This window comes from Seriola dumerili, unplaced genomic scaffold, assembly GCF_002260705.1.
Source record: "Seriola dumerili isolate Sdu_G_001 unplaced genomic scaffold, Sdu_1.0 BDQW01000216.1, whole genome shotgun sequence".
Taxonomy (NCBI): Eukaryota; Metazoa; Chordata; class Actinopteri; order Carangiformes; family Carangidae; genus Seriola; species Seriola dumerili.
Window position 1 is genome coordinate 5354602 of NW_019174471.1, and position 27565 is coordinate 5382166.

The window sequence follows — 27565 nt, forward strand, 5'->3', positions numbered from 1 at the left end:
TCTGGAGACCCCTGCTAAAGTGATGGATTGGTCTGGGTCCGAGGAGTTTTAGCCCCACCTTCCTGGGCTCCCCACCTCCCACCCAATTTTGGATGGATCATTTGGGACAATCCACCTCTGCTTCTACCTGATCTCTCTGGTGTTTTTCCACTCACCACGTCTCCGCCTCACTCTTCCTCCTCATGAGCCTCACCGCCCCCACCTGTTGCTCCCAGATGTGCTCCATCTCCATTAAGCCAGTATTTAATCAGCCTTGGTCCACTCACTCACACTGTTCTCTGTATTCATGCAAGATTTCCCAGCGTTCATCTCCGGACTGACTTCCTGGTATCAACCCTGCTTGTCTCTGACTATCCTGCCTCGTCTCTGTCCTGGTAAATGCCTCAGCTCTCTGTCCCCGACCACAAATTCTGCCAGTGCCCTTCCTGGTTCCTGTCTGCCTGTCCCTTTGTCTGTTTGGCATTCCCCAGCTCTGATGTTGCCACGTGAGTTTCCTACCCGTCTTACCTATGGTATCCTTACCATCAGAGACTCCTGCCTCGTCAACCCAACTTTCTTCGTGGATTCGTCTTGTGAGTACTTCCCTGCTGGTTAGGCTCTGATTACCCACCTGCCTGCTCCTTCCTGGTTCATCCTATCTGCTGACTGCTCACTTGGTTCCGATCCTCCTGCTCCCTCGACGATGTCTCCAGCCTGCTCCAACTCTTACTCGTGTGTGTGAGCTCATTCACCATGTTCCATTCACCTGACCCACGGCTCTCCAACCCCAGCCCTTGACCCGTTCCTCTATCTCCAATATCCACCTGTGTGCAATATCTCTGCTGGTAAATAAATAAAGGTCATTACAAACTATATCCAGTTGTGTGCTGCATTTGGGTCCGTACCACACCCGTTTCAGTGAGAGGAGAAGTCACAACAATGGATATTGTACTGCAAGGTCTGATGACTTGGTGGAAAACAAACCTGTTTTCTGTGAACATTTTACTGATCAACATATTTGCATCTTGCAAATACGTAAATTAACAACATATCTCATCCATTAATAGAAAACATAATCTGGTTGTGTTTTGTGTTGCAAATTATATAATATAATTATATATAAACATAATTTCTAGGATAAAGGGTTGGTTATCGACATGGTTGTAAGGATAGAAATGTCAACTACTTTGATCCAGACTGAAATATCTCAAAAATAGTTTGAGTTGCTGTGACATCCATGATCCCAGACAATGAATCTGAATTGTTTCGGCGTTCCCCTGACTTTTCCTCTTTGACATTAATGGATCTGAAAGTCTCCATTATTATTGGATGTATAATAATTAATCTTTAAACCGATATTCGTGTTCCCCTCAAGATGAACTGTAATAATTTTGGTGATCCTCAGACTTTTCGTCTAGCGCTATCATCAGGTCAAAATTTTAATGTATTCAGTACTTTGGGATTTTTTTTATTTTTATATTTTATTATTTTTTATTTTACCTGAGACATTAAGAACAAATTCTTATTTACAATGCCTGGCAAAAGGCAAGAGCCTCTTTGAGAAAAGGGGGTAGGGACTTACAGGGTTTATGAGGAGATACCTGCTGCACTTTATGTTTCATGCAAATCACAAAATGTTAGCATGCTAACATGCTAAACCAATATAGTGAACACAATATAAACATTAAACCTGCTAAACAGCGGCATGTTAACATTGTAACTGCATGTTATTGTACTGAAATTAGCATTTAGCTTAGCGCACCTAAATACACTCTCACAGAGCTGCTAAGCATGGACGTCGACTCATAGTCATATTGAAGTCCACAAAAAATCTGCCAGCACAGGAGGTAACCAGTACTGTACTACTGCATAGATACATTCCAAAGTTAGAGTGAGAACACTCCCAACATACAACCTAGCATTAAAACAGCATAAAAATACATGGGAAACAAACAAACCATTAAAAGATGAGGTCAGTCTCCTAATGATACCCTGACACAATCTTATGACTGATGTTGTGTCATGAGCAAATAATTACTCCTCATGTACTGCACTAAACCTCCTTTCTGTTTTCCACTAACAATTGATTGTTGAAATTTATGAACCTCCTTGGCCTCCCCCCAGAACACAGACTGGCCATTGGTGTGTGTTTATCACTGGGTTGACGGTAACCTCCCCCTGTCGATAATCTCCCCCTGTCATGAAACTGACACTGATACAGCTTCATACAACATTTCAAGTGGATGTTACAAGGTGAGGAGGAGGCTGAGCTGTGAATAAGGGGCTAAGGAAAACTCAGCATTCATTGAATAGCACTCAAGGGCTTCAAGGACATACAAGGTATTTAATGACAGAATATGAATACATGCATCTTAATGGTTATGACATAACAACCAAATGTTCCCTCTCTTAGGGGGGAGTAGAAATGTTTAAGAATATCTTTATAATCTTTTTACCAGTTGGAATGCAATTGAATAAATGTTGTATTACATAACTTTTCCTGCTGAAACAAAATAAATGTGAAGTTCACCATAAAATATGATTTGTTTTTAGTTATCAGTTTAAACACTGAAAACAGTATTCGGTTTCTGACTACATTAGAGCATTTCCAAAAACAATAATGACCTGTGTTTCTATTTCACCAGTAAAATTTCTGCCAACAGTCCTTTTTAAAGGTTATGTTTTAATTTGATGAATTTGAATTTGATGAAGATGTTTTAGTTCAGTGTCTTATATTGTATACCGGTGTGTAATGAAAACAGATGGCCTTGAGTGTAGCTGATAGAGCCATGGGGGCCATTATTGGGGCAGCTGTGGCAGATGCAGCAGGTAAGATAAGCTGTGTGTTATACTGATGCTGATACTGAGTTAATAACAGCAAAAGGACTCATTTTACAAACCAAATCTGCTTCATTCACTTCCCATATCCCAGTAACTTGTAGGTCATCTGCATGGTTTCTACCTTTCATACTAATATAATATTTTTATACTAATGTTTATTTCTCATATTACAAATATGATACATATGAATGCCATATGAATTAACTAATCCACTATTCCACTAATCCATTATTTGTGATTAAACACAATATCTTCAAAAGCCACTAATGCTTATTAGATGTGACACAATGTGAAATTTTAATCGTTGTTGTCTCAGTGTTCTTCTCAGTATTGCACAGAAACATTGTCAGTAGCAATATTCATAAGAAACATCTGTACATACTGATAAAGCACAGGGGTGGTGCCTTAACTTGTACAGTCATGTTGACCTGCACATGATGATATGAAAGCTGAGTTTCTGCAAGAGCTGCTCTGATAAACATAAATGAACCAAGAGGAATGTTTATGTTAACCACCACATGTCCTTCTTAACATACCACATAATAATGCATATATTAGAAAACCTCTCACTGCTTAACATGTAATTTTTGTTTGGATCCAGGATACTCTTGCTCCAGAGTGCAGTACAACACACATATGCCACCATTTCCATGTTATCTATTATCGACAGGCTGTATGTACAGTAGGTCATGTCAAACACATTAGGGACACAAAACTATTTATTGTCCCACTATTTTTCTCCCTCTTTCGTGTGTGTGTGTGTGTGTGTGTATGTGTGTATATGTGTGTGTGTGTGTGTGTGTGTGTGTGTGTGTATATATGTGTGTGTGTGTGTGTGTGTGTGTGTGTGTGTATATATGTGTGTGTGTGTGTGTGTGTGTGTGTGTGTGTGACTCACTCATCAGCCCAGCCCATGCACTGGATCTACAATCCAGATAGGCTCAAAGAAGTTCTCTCTGATCTGGAGCCACGTCCAGAGTTTAGACCTCAGTCAGCAAATCCTTTCTACCACAGGACGACGGGTGAGCAAACCTGCTATGGAGACCAGGCCTATGTCCTGCTGGAGTCACTGAGTCAGTGTGGAGGTACTGAAACCACAGTTTCACATGTTAACATGACATTCTCTGAGCCTCTACGTAAGTGTTTGACACATACCATATGTTATTGTTTATGTTACCAAGGTATAATTACCATATACCACGGCAACAGTTTACATTATACGCCACATTATTACTGACTTTTTGTTTCCTATTAAAACAATTTCATAAACACTGAATCTGTGTGTGTCAGACTTTTCCATCTGCCTTTCTCATGTTGCACCTCAACAAACCCTAAGACACATTTAGCTGTTTTTGCTCATAACCGTCTTCCTGTCCTCTTCTTCCTGTAAAGATATTGATTTTTTGCAAAACATAATGTTTAGAGACATGAGGAAGAAATCAACATACAAAATGTCTCCCTGGTCATATTTGTTTGTGGCAATTATATGAAAATCTTCAGCTTTTTTGCAAATGCATTTATTTTCTGTCGTGAAGGATGAGACTGTCATGTCTGTATGGTAAATATAAAACTAGAGTGTTATAGGTTAGCATAAAAACTGTAGCAGCAAGGAAAAGGCTAAACCAAAGTATACATTGTCCCACCAAAGCCACTTCAGCTTCAGTTTATTTATAATGAAGCATCATCCTGTTAAACAGTTAAACTAGCATTATTGCCTCATGGTTGTATGCTTCCGCCAAACAGCCAAGTTACAGGAAACATGGTCACAATCTCCCCCTCCTGAGTTGCAGCATTGAATAACGGCCAGAGGCGTTTTTGTAGAACATTATGATGCCACAGTGAAGTTGACCTTTGCACATTTGGATATATCATCACCTCCTATCAGACAGTTGCATTAAATTGTGTCTTAATTAGCATATAAATTTGTGAGTTATGGCCAAAAATGTGTTTTGTGAGGCCAGAGTGACAATGACCTTTGACCTCTGACCACTAAAATCTTATCAGTTCAATCAGAGTCCAAATGACTGTGCCAAATTTTAAGAAGGTCCTTCGAGGCAGTAGTGAGATATCGCGTTCACGAAAATGAGACGGACGGACAGACGGACAACCCAAACACATAATGCGTCAGTGTGAAGGGAACGTAAAGGCCATTGTTACGGCCGCTACTCTGGCCTCATTTGTTGTGCTTAATTTTCTGTTTGCCAGGCTGCCTGCCGAGCGGCCTGTTCCTGTTCACCCAGATGCTCCACCCTCTCTAGCCTGATTGGAGCGGTTTGTCTGCAGCTGGCCAATCCCTGCCGCCCAATCAGGAACCCCAGCTATAAAGCTCCGGCCCGTCTGTCAGTCGTGGCAGCTGACTATTAGTGGCAGCTCGCCTCTTTGTTGAAAGAACATTTGTATTAGCATAGAGTGGTCGTTTATTGTGCGACAGTTTTGTTTTATGACTATTGCTATTGTTATTGAAAGCCTGGAAGTGGGGGTCAGGTTTTAGATCTACTGATGACACTGATTTTGCCGGTTTATCTGCTAGTAGCGATTGGTATTGTTAGAAACACTAGGTGCAGGGGTGCTGTTTCCAGTGTAATTTTTGGTTCTTTAGTCGGCCTTGGTAGCCAGTTTTGTTTTTTCCTTTTACTTTCAAGTGGATAATTCCTTGTACCATTAGCTCATAAAGAGTCCTCTTTTTGTTATATTCTGTTTTTGATTTGGACAGCACCCATCGGCCCCATTCCTTGGTTTGTGTTTTTTTTTCTTCATATAAATCATTATTTCTACAATTTACAATACAATAAACAACGTTATACCTATTTCCAACTGGGTTTTGTGTTGCTTCCCTTTCCCCTGAGAGCCGGGTTGTAACAGCCATGTTGTGGAGTACTGAATATGGAGTAATAAGACTGGAGATGTAGGGGAGAGTCCTATTAACAAACTGAAATTGGTCTTATAGTGCTAAAAGCTACGTGTATTGTTCTTCCTGTTGTAAAGACAACTGAAAAATATTATGTTTTCTAAAGCTACATTGTGTCATATGTTGGCAGATGTCGACGTGGACGACTTGACCAAGCGCATCTACAAATTCTTTGGCCCAGGAACAGTGTACGACCTGCCACTCAATGATCCCTACAGGAAGAAAGGAGGTACTGTACCTGTCAATTTAACTAAATAACATCTCTTGATTGCTGATGTCCAAATGTATTAATGATCAACTTTAACAAGCCTGAAATGATGTGATCACCTCTGTTACTGTATGAAGCATAATGATTTTCCTGTCTGCTGATGGGGACTTCCTCCTCCATGAAAATATTCCATACAGTCAGACTTCCCTGTCCGGGTTGGTGACCAGGGCTTTGGAAATTTTTTTTTACTGTCAAGCTGTCATATAAATGCAGTGCTGCTGTAACTCACCATAACAACACAGGCACCTGTGGGTACAGTAAACTGCAGATGGCTTTATGTCTTGCTGTAGAAGAGCTGTGTCATCAAGGGCAGTGATAGCCACCATGACTGAAGACACAAAGAAAAGAGCTCCACCTACAGAAACTTCAACTGCATCAACTGAGAGGACAAGAAATGTTTCCTTTCCTCTCTGGCTTTTTTTTTTCCTTTAACCACACTTACCATAGGTATTATCAATCAGTAAGGATGAAGCCATCAAGTCTGTGAATATTCATATCTCTATATGGAATAACAATAGCTCAATGTGCCAGGTCCCAAAGCCATCCTTCCCATTGATGGTCCCTGGAGGAACGGCAGCCTGAAAGCTTTCATCAGAAATGTTGACGCTGGCAAAGAAGAAACTGGTAAAGATGACAGATCATAAATATGTATTAATATTTTCACTTCTCTACACTTAATTGTACATGAAAACTATACACACATGTATCATGCCATTACATCCTATTGTGAGAGAGGGACTAGATTTCCAAATCAATTACAAGGACAGATATCAGTCATTAAGATGAGTGTACTTCCTTGATTAAATCTTTTTTCTGGTATCTCTTACTCCTCTATGTGATTACTGGAAGACACTGCACAGAATTATGAGTAAGGAAAAGCAACATATTCAACTTTCAACTTTACAGAGATTCAAGGTATCAGGAAGTCAGGGTGGAAAAAAGTAAAAAATATATTTTATACATATTTACTTCTATTCTCCGTGCCCTAGGAGTTAGGTTTAACACAGCATCAGGACCTGTGTGCACAGTGAAAGAAAAATACAATGTTGTCTGCAAGAATTCATTTGTGGTGTTGGCACTCCCTCCCCTATACTCCCCATACACACTGTGAGCAGCTTTTGGAGAGGATATTATGTAGTGAGGAGGATGCATCAGTGGTGTGACCATGTATCTATGTGCAGTTGTAGACCAAAATTAGATATGTAATTGACCCGTGATTCTTTTGTTTTAAGATATAAAACAGTAAGAAATGCTCACGAAATAATAAATTGAGTAAAGACCTTGCTAGGCTGATGTTTTGGGGTTGTAATTTATTTGTGTGTGTATGTGTGTGTTTTTTGAGGCTGTGAAGTGGACTGTCAGATGGACGGTGTCACTAAGTTGGCTCCAGTGGTGGCCATGTTCGCTGGACAGCCTCAGATGCTGGAGAAAGTGGAAAAAGCCATACGTGTCACCCAGAACAACGACATGTGTGTGGCTGTTACTATGGCTGCAGCCAGGTAAGTGTGACAGGTTTCTTGTACTTGAAATGGCTGTACAGGTTTACACTGGGTGTATGTGGTTTCTAGTATAACAGAAATACCATTACAATTCACTATAATATAACACACCATACAAATTCAGTTAGTTACACTGAAAGTCCTGTTAAACCCAGCACAATACTTCACACACTGCTGTGCCTTAATCTGTTTAAACTTTGAGGCTTCTTCCATAATCATAAAATAGTTTGGAAGAGAGTGAAAGGAGGGGACTAATTAACCTATGTTTGTCTGTTTAACGTTAAGGTTTTTGGAGCATTTCATTCTGAATGGTCCAGATCCCAATGCTCTGGATGCAGTTCTGGCTCAGTTGAATGACCCAAAGAGACAGAACCCTCAGGAGCTGGACCGGGCTGTTATTGGTAAGACCACAAGTATATGCTATACTCAATATCTTTATAGGTCATTGTTGAATAAACTGAATAAACTCTGAATAAACTGAAAAAGGCACAAAAATCGAACAGTTGTAGTTTTTGCATTTTAGTTTTTCTACCAATTAAACAAATGAAATGTTGTTAAAGTGTGATCCATCTTCTCATCTAACCAAGGGAGTGAAATTTGTGTATTTCCCAGAACTGTGTAAATCCTGTGAGCTGCTAGCAGCATGTATGTATAATGTATTCTACTATGTAAGCCATCAGGATGGATTTTGTGTGAGATCTGCTGGAGAGGGAGAAATATGCTAAACACAAGGCATAGACACCAGCAGGTCTTATGGGAAATCTGGTCAAAACTGGAAGGTCACAAAATCTAATGTGCAGGAACATGATATTTTTTTGGAAATCAGCCACAAATGAGCTCCAGTGTTTAAACAGCACTTTTGATCTCTTTCTCTATATCTTTGCTGAAGCACACATCCACCAGGTGAAGGACAACCTGGCCAAGAAGTCCCAGCAGCTCATACCTGCTGTGTTCACCAACACATGAGGTAAGGCAGGATCCAGGTCTGTTGACTTGGGATGACCTGCGTAGCCTTCCTGTCAGTAGATCTGTTAGATGGTCCCCCAGCCTTTGATGTCCTGACTAATGGTCTTCCTCCTCCTTCCTCTTCATTTCCACCTCCTGCTGGTTCAAGTGTCTCAGGTTTTACAGGGCTGAACATTTGTGCTGTTTCAAAGCATGGTGTTTTTTAAGGGACAGTAATGACATAAATATTTTTCTCACATATTAGGAACACGAACAGACTGGATCCTCTTATCTGTGACTGTATGTGTCAATCTATTTCTAAATCTGGGTCTGTGTCCAGCTTTGCCAGGTGCATTCCAGGGAGCGCTTCATGGAGTCCTGACACTGAACCAGCTGGATGAAGCAGTCAGGGACACCATGCGCTGCGGGGGATGCACCGCGAGCCGAGCCTCCTTCATAGGAGCCTGTTTTGGAGCACAGGTACTGTAGGCATAAATTGTCAGGTTATAAACCACTCATCAGTCACTGATGGAAATCTGTAAGAGCAACAAAAGAGTTTATATTCCACACTGATTAGAAGTGTTTTTACTCATTCATTGAAATATATCCCAAAGTATGGAAAATGTTCGGGTTTAGTTTTGTGAATGAGAGAAAAACTATAAATTGTACTTGGGAAGAAACGGTTGAGGGGCAATGAGTGTTGTGGCAGATGGATGCAGAGGGAGGTAGGCAAATAACAAGTAGGGGTCAGGAGGGCAATGGAGGCTGGGGAGTGAGGGGGGCTGGATGTCTGAAAAAAAATACAGTGTGACTGAGCTTCCAAACTGACAAAAAAAACAAAAATCAGCTAAAAAGTGGATGGAGTACTGGGGTCGATACACTGCTGGCCTGATGAGTAGATGGGTAGCAGGTGTGCCAGCTGATTGAAAATCAAGTAGCTGACAGAGGGAGAAGAGCACCTTGCCCACAACACACACACACACACACACACACACGCACACACACATGCACACACTTTCACTGAGAAAAACAGTTGTTGCTACTTAGAAGTGAGTTTATTGTATTTTCATCCATTTTGTATCAATAAAGTAAGAATAAGAAGAATTTGTTGAAGAGTTTGTTTTTTATACTAGTGCACCCCTGGTGTTAATGAATTTTAATCTTAATGCAGTGTTCTCTTTGGTTGCCAGATGCTAGTGTAATGCACTAATCATATTTACACATCTTAAGTGGGATATTTATAACACACCTACACTGGGGTGGCCACAGCCAGTGATAACATGTGGACTGATGCTCACACACATTTTAGGTCAGGCCCAGCAGTGACAGCAGCATGTGAAAATATATCATTTTTGCATATTTTTGTCTTTAATTGTGGATCTGTGTTTGATGAAGTTGACAGTGATCTGATGTTGTGAAATGTACTGTGATGATTTCAGCTGTTATCTTGATGTTTTTTCAGACTGGTCTCGAGGGAATCCCAGAGTCTTGGAGGAAGAGGACAGTCAGATATCCTCTGCTGCTGAAATTAGCCGAAAACATGGTAAAAAAGAAGTCAGCAAATGTAGTTTAGGTTTTAGACTTAAAAACTACTATAAGTATTTATGGAGTGCCAATAACTGCCAAGACTTTCTCATATTGCAGATGTGCAGTACTTTGATACGACAATCCATGACAGTTGCATTTTAAAGTCTTGTACTGAATGAAACTCGAATCTATTTGCTCTGTCAAAGCTGCATCATGCAAGAAAGCGAAAATCTGTGCAAAGTATTCATGTTGTGTTGAAGACATGAAACACATTTATCTTCATTGTAAGCAAAAAATAAATACATTTTATGTCCCCAACATGTGTGTACTGTTCCATTCTTTTTTCCAAATTATTTTCCTCAAAGTGGACATTTGGGATTTCCTACTCCCAAAACATGCCTTGCCTTAGTGAGAAAGTAATTTTCTGAAGTTAGGTTTCAGTAAGTTTTGGTCTTCTCTTTCCCTTGAGTACTTTCTGTTATTGTGAAGTGAAAGAGCAGACACAGATTTACTTCTGGAACAACCAGGAGAGCAACATGTTCCCTCCTCAAAGGAGCTGTTCTCCTGTCTGAAAAGTGCTGACTTCCATATCCATGTGTTTAAAACACCCGCCCCAACAATGCTGAAAGTCAGCCAAGCGCAAAGCAGCCAGAGCCTTAATATCTTTGACATAGTGTGGTTATAAAAAAAATACAGTGTGTAGACTACTGTTGGAGTCCCTCAGTTGTTTTTACAACATACCGACTTGTTGAAAAATGATAAATAGGCAGTAGTTCAAGCTTGTTCAAACACTGTAAATCAACATCTTTACTGGTCTTACATGTCATCTTGGCAAAGCACTAAGAATCCGTGTTTCAGCTGTGTAGCCTGAATACTGAGTTTAGCTGAGTAGACAGGTTGTGGCTGATGGCGCGTTGGTAGCTTACAGAGGAAAAGTGATTTGATTTCTCTCTCTGCCTGACCTCCTCCCACACAGCAGGTAGCAGGCGCTGTCTGGCATAATTATATCCAGACCTAAGGAGTGTTTTTGTTTTTCCAAAATCTGCCAAAGTCCACTTCCACATCTTCAAAGAAATAGGAAAGGGTTACAAAAGATATTTTGTTATGGAAATATTATTTTCATTGTGTCAGTATTACTCATCAGCATACATAACAAGTCCAATAATATGACAGGTCAAATCGTTTGTATTGCAGATTTATAAGGATACTTGTACAGTCATTGTAGGAGAACATGCCACTGTGTGAATCTCATTTCACACCTTGCACCAAAGATGCATCATGGTGATGTAAAACAGACAATAGCCTATTTTAGAATCTGTCTCCCATGATAGCCTACCTTGCACCAATTTGTATGCACTTTCATTAGAATGACAGTTTGAAGTCCAGCCATGGCTGCTGCTGAAATCGTGGGGACAGATGAGCCACCTGTCTCCTACCCCACATGGAAGTGATAGTCATAATAGAGATAAATTCATGCTGTGTGTTTTGCGTGTCAACAGTACGTGAAGAAAGGGTCTGTGATGGGTGTGAGCTCTAATTAGGACTGTTTAAGGAGTGTACGACCCTTTATTCTGCTTAAAATTAAAATGTGGTTTATAGGCTGAATTGCAGTTGAGAGAAAAACAGTGGTTACATTTCCATATATGAATTGTGTGCTTCATGTGATTTTGAGTGTGGAACTATAGCAGTCTGTTCCTGACAAAGTCTGAGTATTTCAGTAAATATATAAATATAGGCCTACAGTACCACTTTGCTGTACACAAAATTGTCAGTAGAAGGCATCACATGCACAACGCATGGTGCTTTCACAATCATTTTAATTTCCTAAGTTATTAATTTGTAGCCTAAATATAAATTCAGATTTTTTTTGGTTGAATTTAATACCTAAAAGTAGGATTTTACGTACATTTTAATAAATTTTCATTTTACCAGGTGTGCTTTAAATTTGGAATAAATCTGTTATATTTTTTGTTTTGTTTTGTTTCGTAATTCTTTTGAACATCCTATTGTCAAATGTAAAAATGTTGCCATAGGGTACACGCATGTTTTGACTGTGTTTTCCCACTTATTTTCACCGCTTCTCGATCGATCCGCTTTGTACGTGATGTTTCCGCATGACGTAAATGGAACAAAAGATTAGTTGAGGCAAAGTGGAGCAAGAGAGAAATTTCCGACTAACTACCGTCTTCGCTTTATGGCGCCCCCGCCCCCCCGCTAGTCGTTTGCGAGGCAGTCGACCGAAATGAACAGCAACACTTAACAGAAGGTTGTGTTATGTACTTTAAGTTCACTGCTCTGTGTTGTTGCTTGAAAATAAAAATCTGATATTCAGTTTTTATTGACAATTTTCCAGTCGTTGTGTGGTTTTTTCTCACAGCTGTCAGAACAGGGCGGAGAAAGGAACTATCTTGCCGGTTTATTACCTTTGTAGGAACAGCTGGGTGGACCTCCGACTAAATGCTTCTTCAATGGCATTTTCTGTGGGGATGGCCGTTGGACTGTGAGACAGACTACCTACTGTATTAAGTGTTTATTTCCCCTGCTGTGCCATGGACTTTAATGTTAAGCGGCTCGCCGCAGACGCCGGTACTTTCTTGAGCCGCGCGGTACAGGTACGTTTCACCGTTTAGTTCGTGGACGTTGGCAACGTTAGTTGCTAGCTTAGTTAGCGTTAGCTCGCCTGCTAGCTGAACAGCTAACGTCACAGTGGCTGTTGTTGTGTCGCTAGTTATCAGCTGAGAAAAAAATATATCCCGCTGAGTTCTACACAGTCACCTCGTAGGTTGGTATTAAACGGTACCTGCGACATGCCAGTCTGAGTCACAGTTGTTCATACCATTAATCAAAGCAGGCCGCAGGAAGCATTACACAGCCAGCAGCAACAACAGCCAGGCGGATAACGTTTGTGTTAGTTTATATGCTCACCCGTCTAACCTGTCGATGTTAGCGTGGCTGCACGACACATCGGCCCCGTGAATTACTCTTCAGTCAGTAAATCATGTGTATACTATAACCGAGTATTTTCTGCGTCAGTTCACAGAGGAGAAGCTGGGCCAGGCTGAGAAGACAGAGTTGGACGCCCATCTGGAGAACCTGTTGGTCAGAGCTGAGAACACCAAACAATGGACAGAGAGGATTATGAAGCAGACAGAAGTCTTACTGCAGCCCAATCCGAGTAAGACCACACTTCTGATTCTGTCATGAAGCTGGCCGCACTGACAAACAAAATGCTAACATACAGTTGAACCCCTTGGGGCATGTACAGACTCTGTGTTGCCCACTCAAAGTTGCAGGGCCAATCACAAAACCCTATACAGAACTGTCAACTTAACGCCACTCACTTTGCTAATCAGTACATTTTCAGGTTTCTTGATTAATACGATTCATCATGAGACCGACCCATCCACATAATATTAAAAAAGCAACCCAATTTTTGGAAATGGTCATCAGTCAATTTAGTTTTAAAGGTTCATGTTTGGTTTTTACAGACAGTAGGCGTTGCACTGAAGAGTGATGCAATTACTTAAGAATACATGAATTTAAGAGATTTGCCAATAATACCATATTTATAAAAATGCTTATTTGCTCCTTGTTTGACATACTTTACATCAGTAAGCAGGGTGTCTGGGAAGTCTGTAAGCTCAGCTGTGCATCCTCCTCAGTTCACACCATGATGCCATATCACTGGAGCACAACAAACACTACAGACCAGCTGCAGGTTACAGCCTTGTGTAACAGTCTTGGATGTGGTAAACTGGATTTGTTCTACTTTTTCTGTGTTTGCACTACATGCCACAGATTTGCTGGCTGTGATTGCCTTTGTTCATTCACGTGATGAGATAAGATGAAAAAAATCCAATCAGGCATGACAGAAGATGTGAGAAGTTTTTACTGATGATGGACGTGATGGTTGTCATTAAGAAAGCTTTCATTTTATTTTTCAGATGGAAGTCAGGCTGTTTGGACTCACTGTCCTAAAGTCAGTGCCTGCGTTTGGCTTCCTTACTGTAGTCTCATGACTTTGTAATTGAGTTTTCTTGTTGCAAACTGCAGATGTCCGGCTTGAAGAATTTGTGTATGAGAAACTGGAGAAAAAAGTCCCTACACGAATGAACAACCATGAGCTACTGGGCCAGTCCATGATCGAGTCTGGAAATGAATTTGGTCCTGGAACTGCCTACGGTGAGTGACACACTGAGCCGCCTGACACACTAGGACTTAAAGGAAAATTCAACCCCTGCTGAATTCTGGGAAACTGTGGCTGTGCCATACCGGCGTTTTTGTGAGGGTTATTTTGCTGAGAAGATGACTGGCATAACTTTGATTCTACAAGTCAAAGTAGCTGATATTCCTCAATTTACAGAACAAGTTAAATGGTTGAAAATTGAAGGATTGTTTTGTTGTTGGGCGAGCTTGTACTACAAAAGGTTAAGTATTCCATAATTCTCTCCACAGACCATTTTTAAAATTGGCATTTTGACAATTTGTGGAGACCATTTGCACACCACTCTTCTGTTATGACTTTGAACATCACTATAGTGGCATGCCAGTTTCCCTTGTTCAGTATGTCATTCCACAGTTATGGCCATGGCCTGTTTATAACTTTGAACAGCAACTTTGTGTACTGATCTTCTGGTATCTGTGTCTTCTCAAGTCTCAGCTGTTCATGCCATAGATGAGACATTGTTACTACTGTACCCTCTCCTGTCTGGTGTTGCATTGGGTCTGAAGTTTTGTTTTTGTTGCGCATCATTTCAGGAAATGCTCTGATAAAATGTGGCGAGACGGAGAAACAGATTGGTGGGGCAGAGCGGGAGTTCATCCAAAGTGCTGCCATCAACTTCCTGACACCTTTCAGAAACTTTCTAGAGGGCGACTTCAAAACCATCCTGGTGAGTTGGTCTCCAAATATTCTGAATCAGTCTCACTTTTCACTGGACTTTGACCTTTTATTTGGAACAAATTCACAATACTAGTTGCCATAGAGTGTAGACCGTCCCTTTTATTGCAGCCTCAGTAATCAGATATCACACTGAACTCTGGACACAATCCTCAATTCAATCTAGAAATTAGTCTTAAACACATTTCATTCTTTATAGTCAAAGGCATAGAAACACTTTAACAAATTTAGGTTGGGACAGAAATACAGGAAGGATCATTTCAGAAGAGGTCCAAAAATGTTTGTAAAAATAAAAAACTAGTAGTTTTTGTCTAAATACAGACACAAGCCCAAACAGGACTGTGATAGCTTTCTCTACAACAGGTGACCCATAATCATACTCCTAGATCACCTTGTACTTGTGGGCTTGAAAGCTGACCACATTATCAGGTTAATATGTTCACTACTGTGGGTTTGAGCTCATTAACATCATTACTGATTTTTTCTTTTTGTACATAATTATAATTGGAAAACTCAGTTTTCTCCTCAGCTCTGCTCTGACCTGCAGTCATGTTTTATCATTCTACTTCCTGCCTTTTTTTTAAGTTTAGAGGGTATAGCTCTAGGAGCCTGTAGTTCACATTAAGTTTGCAACCACTAACTCTTGGATTAGTAAACACAGGTCAACATCAAGATGTGGCCATTTAGAAGCATTTTTGACACCAATTCATTTAAATATTGGAGAGAAAAATGTTGAAGAAAGAAATAGCCATAGTAAGCTGGTTTGAAGAGGTGCACACACTCTGACCTAAATTTATACATCAAACCTCCAAGACAACATCAGCATTGTTCTTGTCATAGGGAAAACTGTTCATGCTTGGAGCAGTTGGACTATGATCACAGCTGCTCAGTCTTCTATGGCACAGGTATCCTGAACCAAAACATGCCTCATGTAATTTGGATTATCCCCTTTTGTAACTGATCCCTGTGCATTTAGTTTGATGATGTATTTTGTACATAGGAACGTTAATCACATGTTCAGTGTACTATAAAAGACTTGTTGAAAGGACTGATCTTATCTGCATGAAAAGTGTGACAGTATTTGGTGCATGGTGCTACGAGTTTGAGTCTTATGTGCTATGATTTGTGTCCAGAAAGAACGAAAGCTGCTGCAGGTCAAACGCCTGGATCTGGATGCAGCCAAAACCAGGCTAAAGAAAGCCAGGATGGCTGATGCAAGAGCTGTGGTAAGTACACACACACACATTATTATCAGTGCAACACTGTCAATTTGTACCTGGATGTTTTTTGATTTTTTTCTATTGCTGATTAATGGCAATGTTAGTTACTTAGTTCATTCTGCTTTCTATAAAATCATCAGCCAGCTTCCTTTCAGAGGAAGAAAAGTTCTCTGGGCGTATCCTCCATCTGTTTGTCTGAAGTCACACAAGTCATGACTGACACACCAAGTTACACAACATAAAACTGACCACTTTATCTCTTGTGACTTCAGCACAGTCACATGAGCAGCTATGGAAAGTTTAGACTTCCCTATTTTCAGACAGTTGTTTTCTTGCTCTGCGCTTTTCTTGATTTTTATGCCTCCGCACCGATGACAGCCAGAACTGGAGGCATTATGCTTTTGGGTTGTCAGTCCTTACGTGCGTCTGTGACATACCATGAGGGTATTTCTTCAAACTTGACACAAATATTCGCTTGGACTCACAGACAAACTGATTTGATTTTGGAGGTAAAAGGTCAAGGTCATGGTGACCTCACAAACACAATTTTGGCCTTGTGAACGCAATATCTCAGGAACTCCTCAAAGAAATCCCTTCAAATTTAGCGCAAATGTCCATTTCGACTCAAGGATGAACTGACTTTGGTGGTCAAAGTTCAAGGTCACAGTGACATCACCTTCTTGTGAATGCCATATATCAGGAATGCACAAATGGAATTTCATTCCGGTACAAACATTCACTTGGACTCAAGAATGTACTGGTTAGAACTTGGTGGTCAGGGGTCATGAAACACAAATTCATACTACATAATTATACTACATAATTATGACCCAATTTAACACAAATGTCTGTACGGATAAAATGAAGTGATGACATTTTATATCCAAATGGTCAAAAGTGAACTTCACTGTGACATCATCAAATAACTGTAAAAACACTTCTGGTCATTCTTTAACGTTGTAACTCAGGAATATTTCCTGCAATTTTTGCCTTTGTCCTTTGTAAGATTTACCCTTTCATTCTGTCAAATTTGGCAACAGATAATATCCCATTACAGGTGTAATATTACCATGTGATGTGTTTCATCTGATGGAGCACAGCGATTGGGATCACTATAAAAAACCATCACAGTTTTGATGAAACATCAGCACCAAGTGGGGGCTTGAATCCTTTAAATATCTTAAAATATAGTTGGAGTATTTTATTTAGTCGGTGTCTGAGGTGTTTAACGTGTTACAATATGTTGATCTCAGCTTTTCAAGTAAAAACTCAGTTGTGCTATCCTGCCAGTTTTTTATTACATGTTTATATTCAAAACTGATCCGATATTTGATTCTAACTGGCAATGAAATAGTCGTAAGTCTGACCTTGTTAAAAGTTACAGATAGTCTTTCATGTTTATCCCACTCTACACTGTATTCCAGTCAACAAGTTCTGAAGATGATATCTCAGTGTTCATCCTCTGAGCTAAGACTTGAATCGTTTACACTGAAATCCTTTCAGAAATTGGTTAGACAAGTACTCAGCTGAGCAGCTAATGTTCCACAGTTACTACAGACGATATGACTACACAGTGTGATGTAATATCAAAGCCAGGGATGGACATTAAAACACTGGGCAATATCCCTGCAAAGCTATTTGGCTGCAGACTTCAGAGCATCCAGAGTAAATGAGCACAATTGTCTGTAAGTGCAGGAAGAGACAATCTATCTGAGACCCAATGAGCTTCATTTCCATCCCACTCCAAAGAACTATCATATGATGGCACATTCAGAGCCAAGTTATCCCTGTGGTCTGTCCACTCACTCACTTTATTTAGCTTTTCCAAATAGTAGGGTTGTCTAGTGGTTATTGACAGTCTAATGGTGTGTTTAAACTCTACAAACAAGTGTGTGTTCTGTCAACACTATCTGAGTAAACATACTCATGAAAGAGAAAACCACCGAAATAGAAGAGATGTAAATAGTAGTTTCTGCAGGTTAAGACCAGAAGCAGTTGTGCTTTAATCTCTGTTTGGAGGATGGTACTGTCTTACATGAAGACGCTGTTGGCTGCACGACCACAGGGATCTGAGGTGGTTTGATTGTGTGAAAACTGAGGATGAGAAATATTTTCTGTGCTATATTGTTCAGTTGTGCTATCTTCTACAAAGTGTGGTTTTGTCAGAGCATGCTGCTATCTTACCCACACACAAACGCAGAGTGTAAGGATGTGTTGTGTTGGCTGTGGCCATGCAGCAGCTGTAGCTCTAACTTCTGTGTCACTGTTTTCAAAACGCAAAGCAGCAGATGTGAGCAGAGGAAGTGACAGAGGTGAGTGGAATGTTGGAGCTATCTTTTTATTGGACACACACACACACACACACACACACACCAAACTCCTTCATACTAGTGTCAACAGCTGCTGTCGATCCCTTTCTGTCTCCTCCATGCCGCATACTGTGGGTCCTCATGGAAAAGTCCTACAAGAACCAAACTCTGTAGACACTCTCCCTTCCTCCACACCTCTCCCTGTGGCTCTCATGTAAGCTGGAGGGAGCTCAGGACAGTGAGACCATTGTCCCTGTCAGTCTCAGCTCCAGACCTTGTGTTTATTGGACTTTTTAGCAAGTCACAACAAGCCATTGTTCCAGCAGGTCTCATATTGAATCATTTGGCTCAATTTGAGGAAAAGGAAACCTTTCCCTCAGGACAGAAACTTCATGTTCAGTTGTAGTGTTCTGTCCCTTGTTTTCCTTCATGTCCCATCTTGTAAATCCTTACTGTCAGTCTTTTTATTTATTTTTTTTATTTTATTGTACCTTTTTGCTCTCTCTGTTTTGCTCCATATCATTTCATACTCTATGCAAAGATACTGATTCATTTTTGCTTTGTGGTTGATTTTGATTTTTTGATCCATTTTTGAAGTAACGGAAACTGGTTGGTACAGCACTGATTACAGGCATGTGTTAGACAGAATAGATATTAGGCTCATTAAGATATCTCTGACCCAGATGTGTATGGTGGTGATGTTCTGTTTTCCTTCATCTCTCTCAGGCAGAGCAGGAGTTGAGGATGACCCAGAGTGAGTTTGACCGGCAGGCAGAGATCACCAGGCTGCTGCTAGAAGGCGTCAGCAGCACCCACGTACGTAGTCCAGCTCAGCCCAAAACAGCTTCCAGGTTCAATAGCTGCTGAATATGGTTCTCTGTCAGGTGTCTGCTTTTATCATCATTAAATAAATAACACCAATGGATGTTGCTGGGTTTTGGTAGCAGAAATTTTGAATGCAGGCAACACCAAATGTTTTAGTGACATTTTTATTAAAAGATTACAGCAGTAGTCAGTTATTTAGTATTGCACCTTCAGGTGTGATCATAGTCCAACTTCTCCAAGCATGAACAGTTTTCCCTATGACAAGAACAATGCTGATGTTGTGCAAAATGTCTGTCTCGCAAGCCTACCCTCAGAGTATAAAAATACTAAAGATATCTATTGAATTCTACTTCAGTGGGACTTGTGTTATACATTTAGTAAAAGTGATTAAATTCAGTGTAAAATTCTCTCACATCTCTGCAGGCACACCACCTACGCTGCTTGAATGATTTTGTGGAGGCCCAGACTACATACTACGCACAGTGTTACCAGTACATGGTGGATCTTCAAAAGCAGCTGGGCAGGTGAAATACCTCATGAATATCACTGTCATTCCTTACTGACTGATATTACTACACATAAACTGGCAGTTTTTAAAGGTGTTCAGCAACACGACTAATGTCATATAGAAGATTATAGAAGCTTTACTGAGACACAAGATCCATTGGAGGAGGGGTTTAGGAGTCAAGCAACACTCACCTGAAAACCTCTCAAACCTCACCTACATTAAGTCATTACTCATTTCAAAAGTAGTATTAATATAATCTCATTTCACAGAGCAGTAAGTGTGTCTGCCCTCTGAAATGGTTCAATAACCATCCTGTCTCACCCTTTGTGGGGAAAAAAAGTGTTTATGACAAATGGTCTTATCATTTTGTGTGATAAAATCAAAGCTTTGGAAGTTCATGTAGAGTCACAACATTTACATCTTTCCTTTTGAAAGAGGAAAATGACGAATACAGTCAAATCTATGACAAGGCTGAGTTCACAGAGAAGTCACCTTTAATTGAGACAGAGATAACATCGGACTGTACATTTTAACTGCTGATGTGAAAACTGAAGAATGTTTTACCATGCAGCTCTGCATCAGGGTGTGTTTATCATCCTCCTGTCCCTCCCACCAGTTTCCCCTCATCTTTCACCAACAACAACCAGTCGTCAGTGTCGGGTGGGGCCAGCATCTCAGTACCCACCATCCCGGTGTCAGCTTCCCTGCCCAGTGTGTCTGCCGGCCGCGGCAGCTCTGCAGCATCAGGCGGATTCAGTGAATTGCGGATATCCAATGGCAGTCGCAAAGCCCGAGTCCTTTATGACTATGACGCTGCCAGCAGCAGCGAGCTTTCCCTGCTGGCTGATGAGGTTAGCCTGAAACTAGAACTTCTCTCTTGTAACTTATTAGTGTGGAGTAAAACAGTATTCAGTATTTATTTATAGTTTTAGTGCAGTCTCACCAATAGATTTTCTTTATTTGTGGTTTCCATTTCTTGCCTTGTTATTCTAGTTTCTTTCTAACAACAATAGGAAGCCTAATTTAATCCCAAACTGAGATTTATATTTTTCTCAGATTTCCTTGTGTGTCCAATTTTGCCCTTTGGCAGCTGAGGAGCAGCTCCTGTACAGTAACCTCTGTACAGAACATAAGCCACACCTTTTCCTGGAAAATCCCTCCACTGTCCATGACGAGCCTGTGGTTGACTTAACAATGAACCAACATTACCTCATTCACTCAGCTACTTGCATTCACAAACATTTTCCAGTCTGCCCTTGCACTTAGTCAACAATTTAGCCAACAACTGCCTTTGATAATCACAGGATTTATAATTTACTACTTCAGAACTGTGGTTGTAAAGCTTGCTGCATAAAATACATATATATGCATACAAAAAACTCAGCCAAGGAAGTGGACTAATTTAATTATTATTTATTATTATTTGTTGTCAATTATTATTATTATTATTATTATTATTATTATTACTACTACTAATGAGCTACTGGACACATGAATTTCCCCTAGGGGATAAATACAGTATATATCTATCTATCTATAAAAGTCTTGCTATGTCAGTTATTTGCCTTGACATGATTGGAACATAGATAACAGATGATGCAGTGCACCATTTTAAATAATAAACCCTGTATTCCTCATCCATGTCCCTGTCGTTCCAGGTGATAACAGTCAGCAGCGTCCCAGGCATGGATTCAGACTGGCTGATGGGTGAGCGAGGCAACCAGAAGGGCAAAGTGCCCATCACCTATCTGGAGCTGCTTAACTGAGCCCGCTGTAACCAGCTGTGATCCCATATTTATATAGTATTGCAGGGACTGGCCTCACTTTCTCTTCCATTTCAGTCATTTTAGAATGAGTTTTATTTGTATGAAAAGAAGATGGAGTCTAAGTTTTAGAGGACTTGAGCTGGAATGAATAAATCTGAGCAAAGGGAAAGGAAACGGACCCATTGTTTGTATGCAACCGCAGTACATTTGTAAAACTTGCTTACATGCCTTTGTGTTTGATGCCATACAATCTGCAATATGTGCCAGAACATCTCCCAAACTGTAACTTTTTTTAAAAATTGTTTTTGTTTACGATACGTATCTCAGATGGCGACCTTAAATGCTTATGATGTGAGGGGTTTTTTTTTTGAGTGGTGAAACAGTAGATACATTGTTTTAATGGCAGAAATGCACTTCAGTCTGAAGTGGAGACTGATGCTGATTGTTTTTAAGTCTTATTTTATAATGGATAATATTATGCTGCAGTAGCTCTTATGGTTATCTTAAATTCGAATAGTTTTTTTTAAACAGTATCCTATGTGTTGTGCGTCAGCTTTATTCACATGGAGCCTTATTGCACCGTGAGTTGAACACATTGTTCAGTGCATTTGACTGAAGGTGTAGCCACCACGGAGTAATAAAACTCACATGTCAAACATAATATTAAGTGCCTGTCACAGTGAATCGACCATCCTAAAACCATTCGCCATGTTTGCAGCTACACCAGAAGTATTGAGACTTGGTCCAGTCTCCTGTCTTTGTATTGAACCCTGGTATTTTTCCCAGGCATTAATGACAACTGGAATCCAGCATTTCCACATTTCTGTTGGTGTTTATCAGCCAGAAGACAGCTGTTATCTTGATTAAATTATTAATTTATGTATTGGTCATAAATACACAATTGGTGATATGTGTAGTGCCTTTGGTTTTGGTCGACTTGGTGTTTACTTTAAAGGAACACCTTAAAGAGTGAAACTTTTTTTTGACATTGCTGCCATCATATATCATTTCATCAGTTTCCCCTAAACCTGTATATCAACTCCCCATTGGAAAAAAGTCCTGTTACATTATGGGAGATTTAAGTATATCACTTCACAGCTGCTTTTTGTTTTGTGTGTAACTGATAAGATAGAGTACAATTGTAAAATAAATATGCAATGTGGTGCATTAAAATAAAAGAAATGTCACTTAGTTTCAAGATTTCATTAATTTATTCTTGTCAATGCACTTGGAGTCTCAGTACTTTCAGAGATATCTATGGCCTTCACATTGAGCTTTCCTGTTTATGATTTGAACCACTGGAGGGCAGAACAGGCAACATGATCATGTGTCTGTGCTCTGAAATGAAGCTGGTTTCTTTGTTTGCACATTCAACTAGAGACATTTTGACGATCCAGTGTCTGTAATTTCTCTGAATCACGTGAGACTGGCACACAGCAATGAAAAGTTGTGATACCTGTTCAGGGTTGTAATGACACTACATTAAAGAGAACACGCAGCAGTCAAAAAACAAGATGAAGAATTTGTATTATATACAAAACATGAGTCATGAATATCTAATAACTAAATCTTTTTCACTCATTTAAGCACACAGACCCTCAAAACATACTAAAAATCTACAACAGAGCTTGAACGTAAAATCCATTTCTACAGCAGTCATGAGGAAATCACTGTGAACAAATGACACTGGGAGGACAGGTCAACTAAATTAATACAATAACTAACTTACTTACTCATAGTGCCCACCATGCTCTAAAGCCCAAGTAATTGTGCAGTTCTTTTGTTTAATATGTAACCTAGGTGCGTAAAAGAAAGCAACATACAGTGCTGCTAAATGAAAGCTTTTTTTTTTTTTTCTGAACCACGCCTTTCTAGATTTGTTGGTTGTGAACACGTCAACTTCAGACTGATCTTCACTGATTCTGAACAATTTTATTCAAAACTGTTTCTGAAATGTTTTACAAATTCAGTTAGAAAGTCTTCTGAGCACAAGCAAAGAGTAGATTCCTGCTCCCCTGGTGTTACTTTGGCTTCTCTCCTGACCCATTCCACAGTGACTTCCAGAGGAACTTGTAGGCATATTGGCCTTACTTGACCTTACGTGTCACAAGGTTCTCCTCTCTGAGCAGTTTCATAAAATGAGCCTTTAAAACCTTCAGTAAAATTTCAGTTGTCACTTTTAGTCAGTTAACTGATACAAAGAGCTCCCTGGTTGATTGGTAAGTCCAGTTCTAAGCGCCCCATCATTGCCTGTCATAAGAGCAGGAAGGGTTAAGAGGAAGTGGAGTTTTGCAAACTGACTGTTGACATACAGAAAAGCTGCTTGTACAGTATATCATTGGGCAATGATTTCATTTTCCAGTTTCCATTAACAAAACTTCACCGACCTAACTGCTAACCTCTGATCTTTGCAGCCTGTGATACAATCCTAAGAACAAAAAAACAAATGGACAGTTAACTAAAGCATCACCACAGCTGGGTGAGATCTCAAAAACCAGTCCTCATGAAACCACAGGAGCAAGCTTAACTTTCCAGCAGAACAGTTTTCTACGTTCACAAACCTGATAGTTCTCTAATCTTTCACGTCTTTATCTCTCTGAATGCAACCCCACCCGGGTGGATAAAGTAAGCCCTAACCAATTCACACATCAGATGAGTGATAGCATGCCTGAGAAAAAACACTTCCTCTTTCATCAGTCCTTATTTTCTTTCATATGTTGCACAGAAAACAGAAAATACTTGTTGACATCTGCCATTTGAGGCCTCCATAAAGTTCGTTTTAAGCACAGGGATTCTAAATAAAAGCAAAAGTTCACCTTTTGCAGTGTATCTTCAGCTGATGTGTCACTACTGTGGATGGTCCACAAAATAATGTGTGACACTTTTTTAATCAGCTTCACATCAGGCGGCTCCACTTTCCTTCTGACAGAATGTGACAAGCCTGTTCAAGTTTGTCTGAGTTTGAAAACAAATGTAAGTTTGATCAGCTGTCATCAAAAAAGTCAAAGCAGGAAAAAACAGGGTGAAAAAGATATGATAACCTGAAATCAAGAACTGCTGCTTATCTGATTGCTGAAGAGGCTTGTTCACTCTGTGACAGGCAGCCACCAAATTATCAGATCGCCACAAAGTAAGCTGTGTGTTTATTTAGCCATGCTACTGTGTCGGCCAGTCAGTTGGTCCATCAGTCAGCCTGAACATTCATGGTCCCCAATCGATGTAACCTACTGGTATCTCCTGACTTTTCCTCTAGTGACACCATGAGTTCAACGTTTGTGGCTTTTAGTGATAAATCTTGGCAGCTACTGGATAAAATTTCATCCATATCAGCCGCGGATATATATACACACACACCTGTTCAGAGTGTATTGTACATGTTAAACATCAGCTGGCAGTTATCATTGTCACTGTGAGTAGGTTAGCATGCTGATGTGAGCATTTACAGTGACTTCAGGAAGTATTCAGTCACCTATATTCCCACACTTTATTCAGTTGTAGATTTAATTGTAAGTGGATAAAACTGCCATTTCTGCCCATGAAATAACCCATTGTGACAAAGCGAAAACATGTTTTTGGAAATGTTTGCATATGCATTAAAAATGAAATACTGAAATCTCTCATGAACAATTCAGACTCTTTGCTGTTGGTCCAAACTGTGGTAAGGTGCTTCCTTACCACAGCTCAATTATCCTTGAGCTGTGTGTAGAACTTGACTGGAGTTTACCTGTGGCAAACTGAACTGATTGGACATAGACAAAGGCACACACCTGTATAAGGTCTCACAATTCACACTGCACACCAGGACAAAAAAACAAGCAGGGAACTCTAGTTATCTCTGTTGTCCTTTATTTCATTGTGACATTCATGTTGAAACACTCAGTTGTGCATATTCAGCTGAGACAGCTGGCTCCAAGTCATATCCACACATCACCTCTTTCTCTACAGACCACACTCCACCAGGCAACTCAAGATGCACACCCCACTCAAGATGTTCCACTGGATCATAATAAAGTTTGTAATCAACAGACTTTCAGACATCGCAGTCAACACTAATTACAGTTTTTGATTTTTTTCATCTTATTCTGTACAGCCTTTTGGTCAACTTGCATTGTTTTTAAATGTGCTTCATGAAAAAATGTGACATGACTTGTTCTTTTCACAAATATTCACTGTCACCACAGACTAATTTACATTCATGCATAGTACACATGATCATGGCAACTTCTGGTATAATGTATCCACATATCTCGATTTTAACACGCACACACATACACACACACACACACACACACACAACTGCTGTCAGAATGCAACTCAAATGAATCTTGTTTGACCGCTTGAAGCCAGATTTCACTTCTCCATTCAAATTTGCATTTATCTGTGAGAAAATGTGACCACTACTTGAAAGAAAAAAACATTATTTCACTCAGCCACACCACTTGTAGAAAGTATTGTGGTGCATATTTGGTAAGTCACCTCAAGTACAGACCCCATAACCACAGCTGAGCTGTTTTATGAAGACAAATAAACTGCATCACTGTGTGTTTGCTGTATCATATACTTTATATATGATATGTAAGTGGTCACTTGTGTCCCTGACCACCACTGAATATGGCTTGTGCAATTGCACTTAGTGCATTCACACATCCTGTTAAGTACTGTGCAAAGTTATGAAGGTTTGGCCGCCATGTTGTGTGAATGCCCTCTAACCCATTTTATTTGGCTTTCTTCTGACTCCTGACCTAATATAGCTGAGTAATCAAATGACATTCTTCTTGGTCAACAATCTGTGACCTGTGTCAAAGTGCCTTCTGCACATGATGGTTTCTGGGCTGCAAGTCTTTCCCAATCCTTTCCCAATCCTTTCCCAGTGTGATCAGGCTCTTAAGCCTTTGGTTGGGCCAGTAGCAGTATTTCATCACTCCATGTCCATCTTTTAATTTTATATAACCTGCTGCTCATTTCCTGACAGACACTGAAAACCTGGGTTTGCACCTTTAAACTTAATATCTGCAAGTAGTGGTGGTTTCCAGATTCATAATGAATCCAGAAGTGCAGGATGAGTCATAGTACACATTACTTATTGATAACTGAATTGTGGTAGAAAATGAAAATCCTTCAGCCTTCGTATCAACTGCTGCCCTGAGTTGACTGGATTTCTTTTTTTCTTTTTTTTTTAACCCGTGCTTAGATCTAATCCTGCCTGTCCTGCAGAAGAGTAACAAAAACTTGCTCTAATTTATGTTGACTCTAACTAATTGACTGGCAATTTTGTATTGCGAAAGATGTGTAAAAGTTATGGTGCTTCAAGGCTTTAAGAAAGCTCCAGTTTCTCTTTTTTATGTTCCAACCACCATGACCCTGAGCATCACCACAGCGGTATTTTGGTTACTCTCTGGTTAGGCCTCCAGCACTCTGCACAGCTATACACTGATCTATCAGCCCTCTCACTCCTGAGTAACTACACACATGCACTCAAAAGGAAAGACATGCATTGTCATTCCTCTCTCTGCAACACACTGCTGATACTGTTCCCTGTTTAGTACGGTCTGTTTATGATGGTCTCTGTACACATTTGTTTAAACACAGTGGCCTGTCACTATTTTTCTGCCAATTTTTCACAGCAAAATAGACAAGGAAGTCTCAATATATGTGTCCAAACCAGCCTACTGATACACTGGAATTTCATGTTGATGTTGCATCTGAGTCTCACGGATGGGAAGGAAACCTCAAACCCCTCCTCTTCAAGATACAGAACTGGGCAGTTGCTGCACATCTTAGCAAAACAGGAAATTTCATGTTTCCTCTGCTGCTTATAGCAACAGCTTGCTTCACATTACTTCTGCATATGTTGACACACACACATACACCCACACACAAGCTCTCTCTCTCTCACACACACACACACACACACACATACACACACACACCCACAAGAACGCAGCCACATTTTTACATCAGGTTGTCAGGATTAGGGCCTGGTTTTGAACCGCACTTCAATGAACCAAACAGAGGTATGAAAGACTGAATACCGTGTTGTTTACATACCAATCATACAATTGTTCCTTCA

The 27565-nt window shown here is 40.1% G+C and overlaps 2 protein-coding genes across 4 annotated transcripts; both read left to right on the forward strand.

Moving 5' to 3' along the window:
* The first annotated feature begins 2189 nt into the window (after positions 1–2189).
* LOC111228289 (crystallin J1B-like) lies at positions 2190–10285 on the forward strand. 2 transcript variants are annotated; one of them, XM_022754158.1, is made up of 10 exons: positions 2191–2319; positions 2742–2808; positions 3726–3905; positions 5859–5957; positions 6528–6620; positions 7339–7495; positions 7781–7896; positions 8385–8462; positions 8781–8920; positions 9903–10285. In XM_022754158.1, the coding sequence occupies exons 2-10, from the start codon at positions 2742–2744 to the stop codon at positions 10011–10013; spliced, it is 1041 nt and encodes a 346-aa protein (XP_022609879.1). In that variant the 5' UTR covers positions 2191–2319; the 3' UTR covers positions 10014–10285. The 2 variants fall into 2 exon arrangements, with proteins under 2 accessions (XP_022609880.1, XP_022609879.1); XM_022754159.1 differs by lacking the exon at positions 8385–8462 and having other exon boundaries at positions 2190–2319.
* Positions 10286–12399: 2114 nt separating this feature from the next.
* On the forward strand, positions 12400–22667 carry sh3glb1 (SH3 domain containing GRB2 like, endophilin B1). Of its 2 annotated transcripts, XM_022754095.1 has the most exons (10): positions 12400–12579; positions 13001–13142; positions 13630–13716; positions 14021–14149; positions 14726–14859; positions 16001–16093; positions 19123–19212; positions 19645–19745; positions 20346–20580; positions 21388–22667. In XM_022754095.1, the coding sequence occupies exons 1-10, from the start codon at positions 12517–12519 to the stop codon at positions 21493–21495; spliced, it is 1182 nt and encodes a 393-aa protein (XP_022609816.1). In that variant the 5' UTR covers positions 12400–12516; the 3' UTR covers positions 21496–22667. The 2 variants fall into 2 exon arrangements, with proteins under 2 accessions (XP_022609816.1, XP_022609817.1); XM_022754096.1 differs by lacking the exon at positions 13630–13716 and having other exon boundaries at positions 12402–12579.
* Positions 22668–27565: the final 4898 nt, after the last annotated feature.

Excerpts from the sequence above, each read along its gene's own strand:
- sh3glb1 (XM_022754095.1), top strand. The coding sequence starts at position 12,517 with ATGGACTTTAATGTTAAGCGGCTCGCCGCAGACGCCGGTACTTTCTTG. Across the intron at positions 13,143-13,629 it reads CTTACTGCAGCCCAATCCGA|TTCACACCATGATGCCATAT; the intron begins GTAAGACCACAC and ends CATCCTCCTCAG. Across the intron at positions 19,213-19,644 it reads AAGGCGTCAGCAGCACCCAC|GCACACCACCTACGCTGCTT; the intron begins GTACGTAGTCCA and ends ACATCTCTGCAG.
- LOC111228289 (XM_022754159.1), top strand. The coding sequence starts at position 2,742 with ATGGCCTTGAGTGTAGCTGATAGAGCCATGGGGGCCATTATTGGGGCA. Across the intron at positions 6,621-7,338 it reads CGCTGGCAAAGAAGAAACTG|GCTGTGAAGTGGACTGTCAG; the intron begins GTAAAGATGACA and ends GTGTTTTTTGAG. Across the intron at positions 7,897-8,780 it reads GCTGGACCGGGCTGTTATTG|CTTTGCCAGGTGCATTCCAG; the intron begins GTAAGACCACAA and ends GTCTGTGTCCAG.